Source organism: Plasmodium cynomolgi, chromosome 11, assembly GCF_000321355.1.
Source record: "Plasmodium cynomolgi strain B DNA, chromosome 11, whole genome shotgun sequence".
Lineage (NCBI taxonomy): Eukaryota > Apicomplexa > Aconoidasida > Haemosporida > Plasmodiidae > Plasmodium > Plasmodium cynomolgi.
The window spans coordinates 1,210,249-1,221,971 of record NC_020404.1 but is presented as its reverse complement, the minus strand read 5'-3'; the positions used below and the strand labels follow the sequence as shown (position 1 = coordinate 1,221,971).

The 11,723-nt window shown below is 43.4% G+C and overlaps 3 protein-coding genes across 3 annotated transcripts; 1 reads left to right on the top strand and 2 right to left on the bottom strand.

Moving 5' to 3' along the window:
- Window positions 1-143: 143 nt before the first annotated feature.
- On the bottom strand, window positions 144-4,205 carry PCYB_113660 (hypothetical protein; the record flags this gene model as incomplete). The annotated part of the gene is made up of 2 exons (XM_004223245.1): window positions 144-2,951; window positions 3,033-4,205. 2 exons carry the CDS (start codon window positions 4,203-4,205, stop codon window positions 144-146), a joined length of 3,981 nt encoding a protein of 1,326 aa, XP_004223293.1.
- A 2,038-nt stretch (window positions 4,206-6,243) lies between these two features.
- On the bottom strand, window positions 6,244-7,133 carry PCYB_113650 (pyridoxine biosynthetic enzyme pdx1 homologue; the record flags this gene model as incomplete). The annotated part of the gene is made up of 2 exons (XM_004223244.1): window positions 6,244-6,881; window positions 6,932-7,133. The coding sequence occupies 2 exons, from the start codon at window positions 7,131-7,133 to the stop codon at window positions 6,244-6,246; spliced, it is 840 nt and encodes a 279-aa protein (XP_004223292.1).
- A 1,771-nt stretch (window positions 7,134-8,904) lies between these two features.
- On the top strand, window positions 8,905-10,584 carry PCYB_113640 (hypothetical protein; the record flags this gene model as incomplete). The annotated part of the gene is made up of 1 exon (XM_004223243.1): window positions 8,905-10,584. A coding segment is annotated over one exon (1,677 nt), but the record flags the coding sequence as incomplete, so codon positions are not given.
- Window positions 10,585-11,723: the final 1,139 nt, after the last annotated feature.

The window sequence follows — 11,723 nt, the reverse complement described above, 5'->3', positions numbered from 1 at the left end:
TAAACTTGCAGAGCCTTCCATTTTTTGGCAACGCGCGCCTACCCATGCACACGGTAGATCGACGCAAGTCTGCGGAAATGCACGCAAATCTGCGGAATACCACGCAAACCCACGCAAATCCACGCAAACCCACGCAGGTACGCTCAAGGCGCCATGTACTTAAAGTGAACCATCGCACCCCCCTTCTTGTGGGACATCTGTATCCCCTCAACGATCCTCGAGTAAAAGCAGTTGTTATTAACCGAGACGTCGACGAGGGACTCGTCCAAGTTTATATTTTCGTATACGTCCTTTCCTGTGGAATGGAACCTCCTTCCTGGTATGCCCTTCAGAACGTCCAAATTTTTATCAAGGGATAGCTCATCGTGGTTGTTGCTCGCGGCCACTGCTGCATAGTGCTCTTTCGTAGACTCAACCTCATCGCAGCATTCTTTCTTCACATCATCGATGATGGCTCCGGAAGAGGCCCCCACTTGGGGAGATCCCTTTGGGTAGGATCCCCATTCCTCGTCGGAAGAAAACTCCAAGATGTCAATGTCCGAGTCGATGGACTCACTGGAACCCTTGCAGGAACCCTTCAAGTCGTACTCGTTAAAATGCTTCACCTGGTTATCCTTACCATCCGTTTTTATCAAATACTGACTAATGAACACATCGTTCGAATTTTGGCTAGCTGAAATGCGACCCGACTTCTCGTACACCTTCGCATTATTCAGGTTAAACACTTGGACTGACCAATTGGATAACGTTTTTTTTAAGCACAAGGACCCGTGAACCCCAACGAAATTAATTTTTGTTAAGAACTCTTCATTTCGGTTATTCATTAGGAGGTAGTTCCCGTGCACGTTCATTTCGTCCGGCAATGTTTTGTGGTGTTGGAAGGTTAGTATGCCTGAGAGGGAGATGTAGTCTCCGTCTAGGTGGGTCTTCTCCGCCTTCTCCTCCATCTGCTTCACCATCTCCATCTCCATCTCCCCCCCTGTTACTAACTTGTCGCCTTGGCTCTCCTCCTTCGCCGCCTCTTTACCCGCCGCGTCCCCTCCCTGGCGCCTCAAAAAGTTGGCTGTCAAGCCCGTCACGTTCAAGTTCAAGATCACTTGCAGGGCATTCAGAATGATGCACAGATCTTCTGTCAAAATGTGCGCACTGGGGATGGAGCCATTTTTCTTATTGTACAAATTCATGCTATAATGAGTAACCGTCACGGATATGACGCTCTTGATGTGATTCAGTGCATCTCTCGCTTCATACAGACACTCGTCATGGACATAGTTGTTGTTTACCCAACTGATTTGTTTAGAAATTTGCTTATATTTTGAAATCACCTCCATGGAGCGCTTACTACAGTCAGATAGGGTACCATAGGTGAACATGTGCTTCGAGTGATCCACCATCAACTCTGTCACGTCTGCCTTTATTGCCCACGGGGCGTCGATTACGCAGAACTGGAAGTTGTACTTGGATAGGCACTCTCGGAGGTTCTTCTTCAAATGGGCTACATTCTGGTAGGATCGATTTTGCTCTTCCGCTTGGTTATCTCCATATTGAGTTACTTCCACCTTTTTTCCACCACTCAGTTGGGTGGTGTCCACCTCCTCCATGGAGATCACCTCATTCGCGTTGTAAACTCTGACAATAATAATCTCGGAGAGGTCCATGTTTCGAGTGCTTTTCTCATAGGCTGAACTTTTGTACTTACTGTTCATGAAGCGTAGGACTTCTTCCTCCTCCTTGGCAAGCAAAAAAATGAACTTTAGTTTTATTCGATTTTCGAAGGAGAGGTAATACAAACCATCATTCTGCACGAAATGGTTGACCCCTACGATGGCGTAGGTAATTGGATTCAAGCAAAATTGGATGTTATACAGAAGGTCGTGTGCATGATTCAGATTGTTGTGGGAGAATCCTCCATGTGCGCTGTGTTCGCCATGTGCGCTGTGTTCTCCGTGTGGATGGTGTCCATCTTCTCCTGCCTCCCCACATGGAACCCTCCTTCGAGCCTCCCGATTGGACAACTTAATCGCACATCTGATGAATTTAATCGATTTGTAATAATTTCGGAGTACCTTATAGCATGACGCAATGTTAATATACGTAGAGGAGTGTCGACTCTGCTTAAAATTGCGCAGACTTTGTTTCATATAATATATCGCCTTCTCAAATTCACCAAACTTCATACATACATGACCACACACATCGGCAATGTCTTCGTCTGTCTTCAAAGAGTAATAATTATCATAACATTCTTTTATGTCCAGAAGGATGTCCTTCTCTGTCCTCCCATTGATATTGGGGTAGTTAACCAAAGAGGTGAATACATTTCTTATGTTGTAAAAAACATCCGAGTCGTGATTCGAGTACCTCAATAAGGAGATGAGCTCCTTTATGCTCACATTAGTAGGGTTATTGTTGACATTATGGATGACTGCTTTTTGCCAGTTGATCAAGACATCGGGTGGAAATTGCTCCATGTTGTCGAAGAAGGACGAAATGGTTCCTCCGAACTTTATCGACATGTTGTTTAAATTTTTTAAGTTTATTTTTTTCATCTTTTTGTACACACTTTGGTCGTTCGGGGGGAAGCGGCCCGATAGGCGACTGCCCAGATCCGTTCTGCCAAGATCCGTTCTGCCCAAATCTGTCCTGCCCAGATTCGTTCTGCTCCCCCCAGCGGTTCCCTTCAACCTGCAGGAGGACGACGCCGTGCTCACTTGGTTATGATACCTCCTCCTCAGGTTCCCATCTTTGGAATTTTTCTTAAAATAGTCAATAATATTAAACTGATAAATTCCCTCTCGCTTATCCTTTCTCATCCGCTCGGTTAAGGTGGAGTAGGTCAAGTTCGATTCATCACCGAGGCTATTTCTCCCTGATGTAAAAACTCCTTCTTCCACCCCCGATTCGTAGTCTCCCCCCTCATAATGCTTCTTATGCATCAACAGAGTGACGATCTGAAATGTATCCGAGTAGGGAGTATGTATGTAGTGCCCACCCCGGGATAAGAAGTAGAGACAAATGGCGTTCAAGTTTACCATAAAGGAGAGACTACCATGCACTACAATATGTGGATCTCTATGTCCCTTAAATTCTTCATAAGATTGGTAACCCTTATCACCAATAAGACACAATAATTTATTTCCACTCAACTTTAATATCCTGTCAAATAAAATAAATGCTCCCACTGGAAGGACAAAAGATAATGGTTGATTAAAATAGGAGTACAACTTTAGCACAGTGTAAATTTCTTTATATTTTCTTAAATAATCGGATGGTTTCTCCGTTTGGGGCTTCTTAATTTCTTCATCGATATTGACCTTTTCCCAATCCCACGTGACAGACATACGTAGCATAATATCCGCATTCGTTTTTTCTTCCTCTACATTAGGGGAGTACACAGAAAGAAGGGCCCTCCTGAAGTCTTCCTCTCCATTAACAATCCAGGCATCGGTGAGCAGCGAATCGAGCACATAGTTGCAAATTAGCACTATGGGTGTATTTTCAGGAATGTAGCTTTTGGACACTTGTAAAAAAATTTTTTCTTCCGTTTCATTTCCATCAAAGTACGCAAAATCCAGCATAGAAAAGTTGGAATAATTTCTTACCCCTTCTTCTGAATAATCCGTATCGTTATACGATGAGGAATAGCTTGATGTGTTTGTCGACGAGTCGTAATTGATTTCTTCATTTTTTTCAAACTCCGAGTCATAATAAGAGTTGTTCTTACTTGTGAACGTTCGATCACAACTCTCCCTCGTGCTAATGAACCGCTTCAACCTCCCATTGTTCATGCAATACGTGATGTTGTCTTTTGCGATGTCTGTAAATACATACACGAATGGCCTGTCCGGTAGGTTCATGCTCTTAAAGTATTTCTGATATTTGGTTAATGCTCTTAAAATGAGATACGTAAATTTCCCATGGCCTGCTCCTATTTCTAATATGTATATTGGTACATTTCTGTCACACTCTTTGCTGTTGAACCAGTCCTTCATGTAATTAATTATCACTCGCGCGTAGTCTTTGGCGATTTTGCTGTTGCTAGTCACGAAGGAGGGCACAACATTTTCCTTCCATGCGTTGATGGCCGCCTTCTGATAGTAGTTCTGTAACAGCTCCCATATGACGCTGTCGCACAGCGGCTCCTTGCTCGCCACGCAGAATTTGCTCTCCGGGTTCTTCTCGACGATCACTTCACCGCCCATCATGGTGGAGCAATAGAGAAGCGGCAGGTGAAGCGGTAAGCTGCCCAACAGATGAAGAGGTAAGCTACGCGGCAACCACGCAGGCAGAGGGGGCACTTAAAGTGTCACCTGGAAAGAGCGCCACTCCGTGTGCCTAGCTGGACGTACCCCATGCAGACGAGAATGCACGAGGCATAACCTCAGTTCTTTTCCCCCCCTTTTTTTTTATCTTCGCTCTTTGTTCCAAATGACCAAACACCACAATAGGGGCACTTTCTCCCGTAAGGGGCCCCCTCTTGCTGCGCTAAACGCTGTCTAGGCGGGCCCCCTGTTCGATGGAAAGGCACCAAGTTGGCGTCACCAGCTGGGCAAACGCAAAAAAAAGGGCCAACTGTGTGTGCATGGACGAAAAAGTTGCAAATTTTGTGAAAAATTGCAAAAAAGTCAGAAAAATTACGCGATACTATGCTACGCACATTTCCCAAAATTGCGCAAAAGTGCATAACTGCAAAACGGCAAAACGGCATAACGGCAAATGAGCTCCAAACCGATCACAACTGTTCACAACACACCTTCACGTGTGTGGCAAAAGATTGCCGCGCAATTGCGCTAAGGTGATGCAACTAGGTGAAAGTGAATGCACACCTGAACAAAGGCGAGCGCGCGTGCATAAAGGGGGAATACGCGAGCCACCCGGATAAACGAATGTCGATGTGCATACTGACGTGCGCGCGGATGTGGGCACACATGCACGCAACTAGTTGTAAGGCCACCGCCCCATGCTCACTTTGCACATTTTCTTTTTTTTCTTTTCTTTTTGTGTATGCCCCTGTGTGCAAATGCGCTTACCATCAGGGGGTGCACCATTTTACCCCTGCGCTGTACATACAGTGTAATTTTGAAAATATCCAAACGGGATTTTCCTTTTTTTTTATGCTTTCCAATAAAACGGCCGAACACGTGAATCCCCGGGGGGAGGGGGAGGAGGGTTGCCCTGACAGGGCATACTTTTGCCCCTTTCCCATTTAAGGAAAAATGTCCTTTCCCGTTTGGAGGTGCCTTCCTGCCCAATGGTCCATACGGCCAAATGCGCGCACAAATGTGCAGCTATGTGCAGATTTGTGCAGGGATGTGCAGGGATGTGTACGTACACCCCTGCGGGCATGTGCGGCTGCATGTGCAGCTATACGTGCTGGGGCGCTCCGGGGAACGCCGCGTATCCCCCGGCACACTTCCATCCGTTACTCAAATCATTAATCAGACTCATCAAAAGGGCAAAGTTATCTCCGTAAAACAAATTGTTCTACGTCTCACAAGAAGTCAACGAGAGGCGTTCGAAGATGAAGATCACAAATGGGGGGAAGTGGGAAGGGAGAGAGATGCGGGGAACATTTACAATAAGCGTAGAGGACTCAAATGTACAGAACACACAAGACAAGCAAAAAAAAATTGCAAAATAAATTGCAAAATAAATTGCAAAAAAAATGGCAAAAAAAATGGCAAAAAATATTGCAAAAAAAATAGCAAAAGTAAAAGCAATAACAACAGCAACATTATCAACGAAAAAAAAAAGAAAAAAAAAAGGGCAGAAGGGGAAAAAAATAAAAAATTACCATGGAGGATAATGCGCTCAACTGTTGTGGAAGTAACCAAACATCTCATCCTTCCATGCAGTGGGCCCCGCCCTCCGGAAAAATTTACACAGAGTATACGAATGGGTGGCGTATTTTATGTAAGCACTTATTTTCCCCCAGTAGACGCAAAAATGGTCGTGCATGTGTTGGGTGTATACATGCGCAGCTTCGCTCAGGGGGGTGGAAGCTGGGCTGGGGCACGGGCAATATGGCTGAGCAGGTGGCCAAGAGGGTCATTTTGGATCCTACCCAGGCGAAGACTACTCCGTGTCCATCTCGCCGCACGACGCAAAACCAGTTGCCGCTTTTCGATTACCGCTTTTCGACTGCCGCTTTTCGATTACCGCTTTTCGACTGCCGCTTTTCGACTGCCGCTTTTCGACTTCCGCCTTTCTACTGCCGCGTTCCGCGTTCCGCGTTCATGCCCCCTAATTCAGCTCCTCATTTTTGTTCTTCCATTTTTCGCATATGGTGGTGCTTCCACACATGGCCTTGCCCAAGTTGAGGCTGACATTTAGGAGTATCTTGGGGTTATTAAAGTTGCTCACGGCGGCAACAATGGAGGTGGCCATTTTCCTGGGGTTCTCACTTTCGAAAATTCCGGACCCTACAAAGACGCCGTCCATTCCTAGCTGCATACACATGGCGGCATCTGCCGGGGTGGCAACTCCTCCAGCTGCAAAATTGACAACGGGTAATTTCTTTAACTTTCTTGTGAGAAGGAGAAGATCCAAAGGAGCATTAATCCTTTTAGCGTAATTATACACTTCGTTTTCACTTAACGCACAGAGGTAGTTAATTTCGTTCTTTACTGTCCTTATGTGTTTTATAGCTTGAATTATATTTCCTGTTCCTGCTTCTCCCTTGGTCCTTATCATAGAAGCTCCTTCTGAAATCCTTCGCAGAGCTTCCCCTAAATTCGTGCATCCACATACAAAAGGGGTCTTAAATTTATGCTTATCGATATGGTTATTTTCATCAGCCATTGTTAATACTTCACTTTCGTCAATCATATCGATTTTAAGTTCTTCTAAAATTTGTGCCTCCACAAAATGGCCTATGCGTACTTTGGCGAGTACATTAATGGAAACGTTTTTTTTATTTCGTCCACTTTACTTGGATCAACGCTTCTCGCTACACTTTCTTTACTGCGAAGCTCCGAAGGGATGTTCTCCAGGACCATTACTCCGATCGCACCAGCTTCTTCCGCTATTTTTGCCTGCTCTACATTCTTCACGTCCATTATTACTCCTCCCTTAAGCATTTCACACCACCCGTGTTTCAGTAAGATGGAATCGTTATCTTTGTGATCTTCCATTCTTTTAACGTTTTGCATTTGAAAGGGGGAAGAGAACGGGGAGGGAAAGGAGCTTTATCTCTACGTGGGCCTTTTTTTTTTTTTCACTGTAGGCTTACCTATACGTATGCGTATTCACAAACGTGAGGGCTACTTTACGAAGCATCAAAATGTCCCTCCCGCGATTGTTTAGCAAGGGGACCTCTTTTTTTCTTCCCTTAAATGTTTGCTTCTTCAAAAGGGCAAACAACAAATAACACCGCTCTCCGTGCAGAAATTATGAGAAGTGAATAATCTGAAAATGTAACTTTTTTTTTTTTTTTAAACACAAATTGATCTCTGCATAACATTCGTAATTGCTTCTTTAAAGATAAATTTGGAGAAATTTTTCAACATAACTGTTGTGAGTGGAATTTTTTTTTTTAAAGTGCATCCGATTTATAACAGCGAGATATGCGGTTTTGCAATTTCTACAGGGACTTTTTTTCCCCCCAAATGGTAGCAGCGGTAGAAAGTAGTGCAAAATAAAATTCCCCCCATGTAGCATGTACGTTGTCCCTCGATGCGTGAAGGGCGAGAAGAAAATTGCTATCTCCTCGTGCGCGTTTGTAGATCCACGAATTGGGGTCCCCCAAAAAATACACCATCGGGGTCGCACGGCTCTAGCGCAGCCACCTTTCACTCTTCAAGCTTATGCGGGATGATTATACCATTATGCAGCGAATGGTGCAAACGCGTGGGAAGAGTATGCGTATTGTAGGGGGGGCGTGCCCATGTGGCGGTGCTGTACATACCTACATCGCAAGGGTAAGCGCATCGAAGGGCTTTTCTCGCCTCGCCCCAGAAATAAATAATTTTTTGCCGCCCTTCACAGGATATGAAGCCCATTATATGCAGCCGCTTCACCCAATTTTTGACTTCAAAAAATGGGGCAAAAGTAGCAGCACGATTCTCCCCGTTGCTTAATTTCTTACCACAAATGGTTCCATTTTTTTCCGCGCAATAGGGGGAGAAGCAAAATGTATGTTTAAAGGATCGCCGCGGGCATGCAGAAAAAAAAAATTAAAAAAAATCAAACGAACGAACGAACGAACAAACAAATAAATAGATAGATAGATGGATAGATAAATAAATTAACCACCCAACCGATAAAACGAAGATAGGCCATCCGAGTTTCCCCCCCCCCACAAACCGCTAAACCGCCCTTTAATAGGGGAAGAGGAAAAAGTAAAAAACGTTACTTGGGGCAGCCACTAACGCGTAGCACTGCTCACTTTTGCTCGTACCCCAAGGCGGGCCACCGGGTTGTGGAGTGGTTGCCACTACTTTTTTTTTTTCCAATTGCTGCCCCCCCCGGAGGATGCAACAGAAGAGCTAGCCAAAATGAAGAAAAGCTTTGCGAAGCGGAAGAACAAGTTGAAGAAGGAGAACAACGATGGGTGTTCCAATGGGGCACTCCTGCTAAAGGATAGGAAAGGAAAAATGACACGGGGAGGGGGCCCAATAGAGAAGAGGAGCAAGGGAGTTGGCGACCACCCCAAAGGGAAGAAGCATCCCAAAGGGAAGAAGCATCCCAGAGGGAACAGCGAAAACGAGAGGAAGAACACCAAAAGGAGGCCTTTCAAAGAAAGCGCTGGGAAAGGAACCCCCACAGTGAAGACGCACAAACGAAGGGGCGATGAAAACGAAAAAGAACTTTTAAACGAAAAGTGCAAAAAAATTATGAACGACGAAAATCTGTCCAAGTCCAAAAAAAAAAAGTTAATAAAGGAAAATAAAAAAAAGGTGATAGTAGAAAATTACGATTACTACAAAAAATTGAGAATCAAATTGAACGACTTGCTACAGGCAAAGGATAAGGACGAGAAAAAGAGACAAATAAATCTCCTCTGTGCCGAACTAAAAAAGGTACAGCTAGCCAAATTTGCACGTACCAATTTGGGCTACCACATTATCTCCTCCCTAGTAATCAATGGATCAGAGGAGGTACAAAAAAAGTTGTGGAAAAATCTACATGAACATATGAGCGACATCAGTACGTTCAACTTTGTGTCTATCGTCTTCCAGTGTTTTTACAAACACGCGAAAGGTGAAGAGATAAAAAAGGACATTCATCAGTGGTTGTTAAAAAATCCGAAGACCTTTTTCTCCAAATTTGCTTCCAGACTGTGGAACACCGTTTTTCAAAAGCTCAAAACAGGCATGAGAACAAAAATTACAAATTACCTGATCATCCCGAATGGAAGTAGCCAAAATGAAAAGCTCGCCAACGGGATGAAAAATATAACTCTGGATATTTTAAAAAAAGACACCAAAGAAATGTTTGAGACGTTTAATGAAGAAAATAAAATGCTAATACGTAGGTACCTAATCGAGGTAGTAGAAATGCTGGTGGAGAAGGAGCTGCTGTACAACATCGTTTCTCATAATATCCTACTGACAGCATCCAAAATTTTAAATGATGAAGAGTTGGCCAATGTCATGGAGACCATCCACCAAGGGTGTGAATACCTCCTCTCAACCAACCTAGGAAACCAAGCGCTAATATATCTCCTAGGTTACGCCACAAACAAACATAAAAAAAACCTAATAAAGGTACTAAAAAATGATATCTGTGACTTGTGTAAAAGTAGTGTAAATTTTTTGCTAATCATTAGATTACTGAAAATTACAGATGACACAAAATTGCTACATGATTTTGTGGTAAAAAAAATTGCAAATAATTTTGAAGATATTTTTAATGACTACTATGGATTTTATGTCGTCATGGAATTCTTCTACGATTTGAATCAGTCTAATGAGGATAAGTTTTTACACGTGGAGTGGAAAAAGCTGGTTTACTCTAAAGCTCCAAAAAGTATCAAGGATGCGGAAAAGAGAAAAAGTGAAATTTTACAACCTATTATGGATCAAGTACAAACCATCTTGCAAGATATAGACAAATTAGCCCATTATGTAAAAGACAAAAAATATTTAATTATCATTTGTGAATTTTTGTCCCACTCGACAAATGAGCAAGTGGTTAGAAGTATTCTCAAAAATATAGTCAACCTTGTCGAACAAATTATCCTTGCGTGTAATAATAAGGAAGAGTTAAGTTCCAAGTATAATTGCAAAAATGTGAACGATTTGATCTTCAGGATATTTGCCAAGTGTGGAAAGGGAACTACAACTCTGCCAGGGGTCCTCTTAGATGAGGACATCCCCTTTTATCGGTGCCTTTCCAATGTCCTCCTCCCCCAGTTGGAAACCGTCATCAAATCTGAGTTAATAAAAACGGTCAACAATTTGTTTCGCTTCCTCAAGGACAATGACGCGGCCGAGTTTGAAAGGGCTCTCACCAGGGCCAGGCAAGCGGATAATGAGCAAATTTACCAGGACCTGAAGGACACGCTCCCCACGCTCACACACTTTGACACCTACCTCGAGTTCGTCCGAGGTTCCATGGTGCCGAACCGTGAAAGCAGCGGCTAGAATTTTTTTCCAATCCGTAAAGATGCTCGAACGTGCTAAATAAACGTTCTGCATATAAAGTTAGAGGTGGAAAAAAAAAAAAATTCAAGTTTGCAATTTTTTGTCGTTCCTGCGCACGCTGCGTACACTCCATGTCGAATCACATCAACACTGTGCAATTTCGCCGAAAGCGAATTCTTCCCAAAGTAAACGTCGAACCGGTTAATGTGCCGTGATTATGGAAGAGGCCTCCCGCCAGACCGACATACCTTTGCGGCACGTTCCTCACGTATGAAATTTTCTCCTTTTTCATGACTCCATTTTTACGAACAAACGAACGAACGAGCGAACGAGCGAACGAGCGAACGAGCAAACCATTTGTATCCACGTTGTGGGGTACTGCCCGCAGCGCACATTTCAAAATAGGTTGTAACAATTGCCACAACAGTGGTATAATTAATCGTCGTCGCCTATTGTACAAATTAACGCTTCCCCAAGTGTGACACCACAAAATGAAGTTCTCTCTTACCCGTTGAGTGTAATTCAAATTGACTTCCGTCATCTCCTTGTAGCACAGTTACGGGAACAAAAAAGGAAAAAGTGAACACGTCAAAAACCTTCAAAAAAGGTACGTCCTTTCCGAACATATGTAATGAAAAATAGGGCTAACCAAAATGCACACATAAAAAAACTCAGCTAGCTAAAATGCATTATCGTCAAAAAAAAAAAAATTCCAAGGCGCAATTCCCCTTTCGGAGTTTCAAAGAGTGCAAATGTTCCCAATATTTTAAAACAAGCAAGGTTAAAGAACAACGTAAGTACAAACGAAAACGTATACGCAAACGTTGAGGGGAAGCTTATCACCAACGTGGTCTTTTTTCCTTTCAGGTAAATTTATCCACAAATAATTCTTCTTACTACGCTCTCACTTATTTTCTTCCTTTCCATGTTATGATGGACACGCAAATTTGTGGTAATCTGACACCGTCAGAAGGACACCTGTGCGTTCTGGAACAACGGTTTGCTGCCCCTTTTACAACGTACCAAAATTAAGTCTACATTAAGAATAAAAAAAAAAAGAATTCAAGCAGGCCTTTTAAAATCCTTTCTGGAAGCAGTAGAACGTGGAGTGTTCCAAAAAAAAAAAACTGTGCGGCC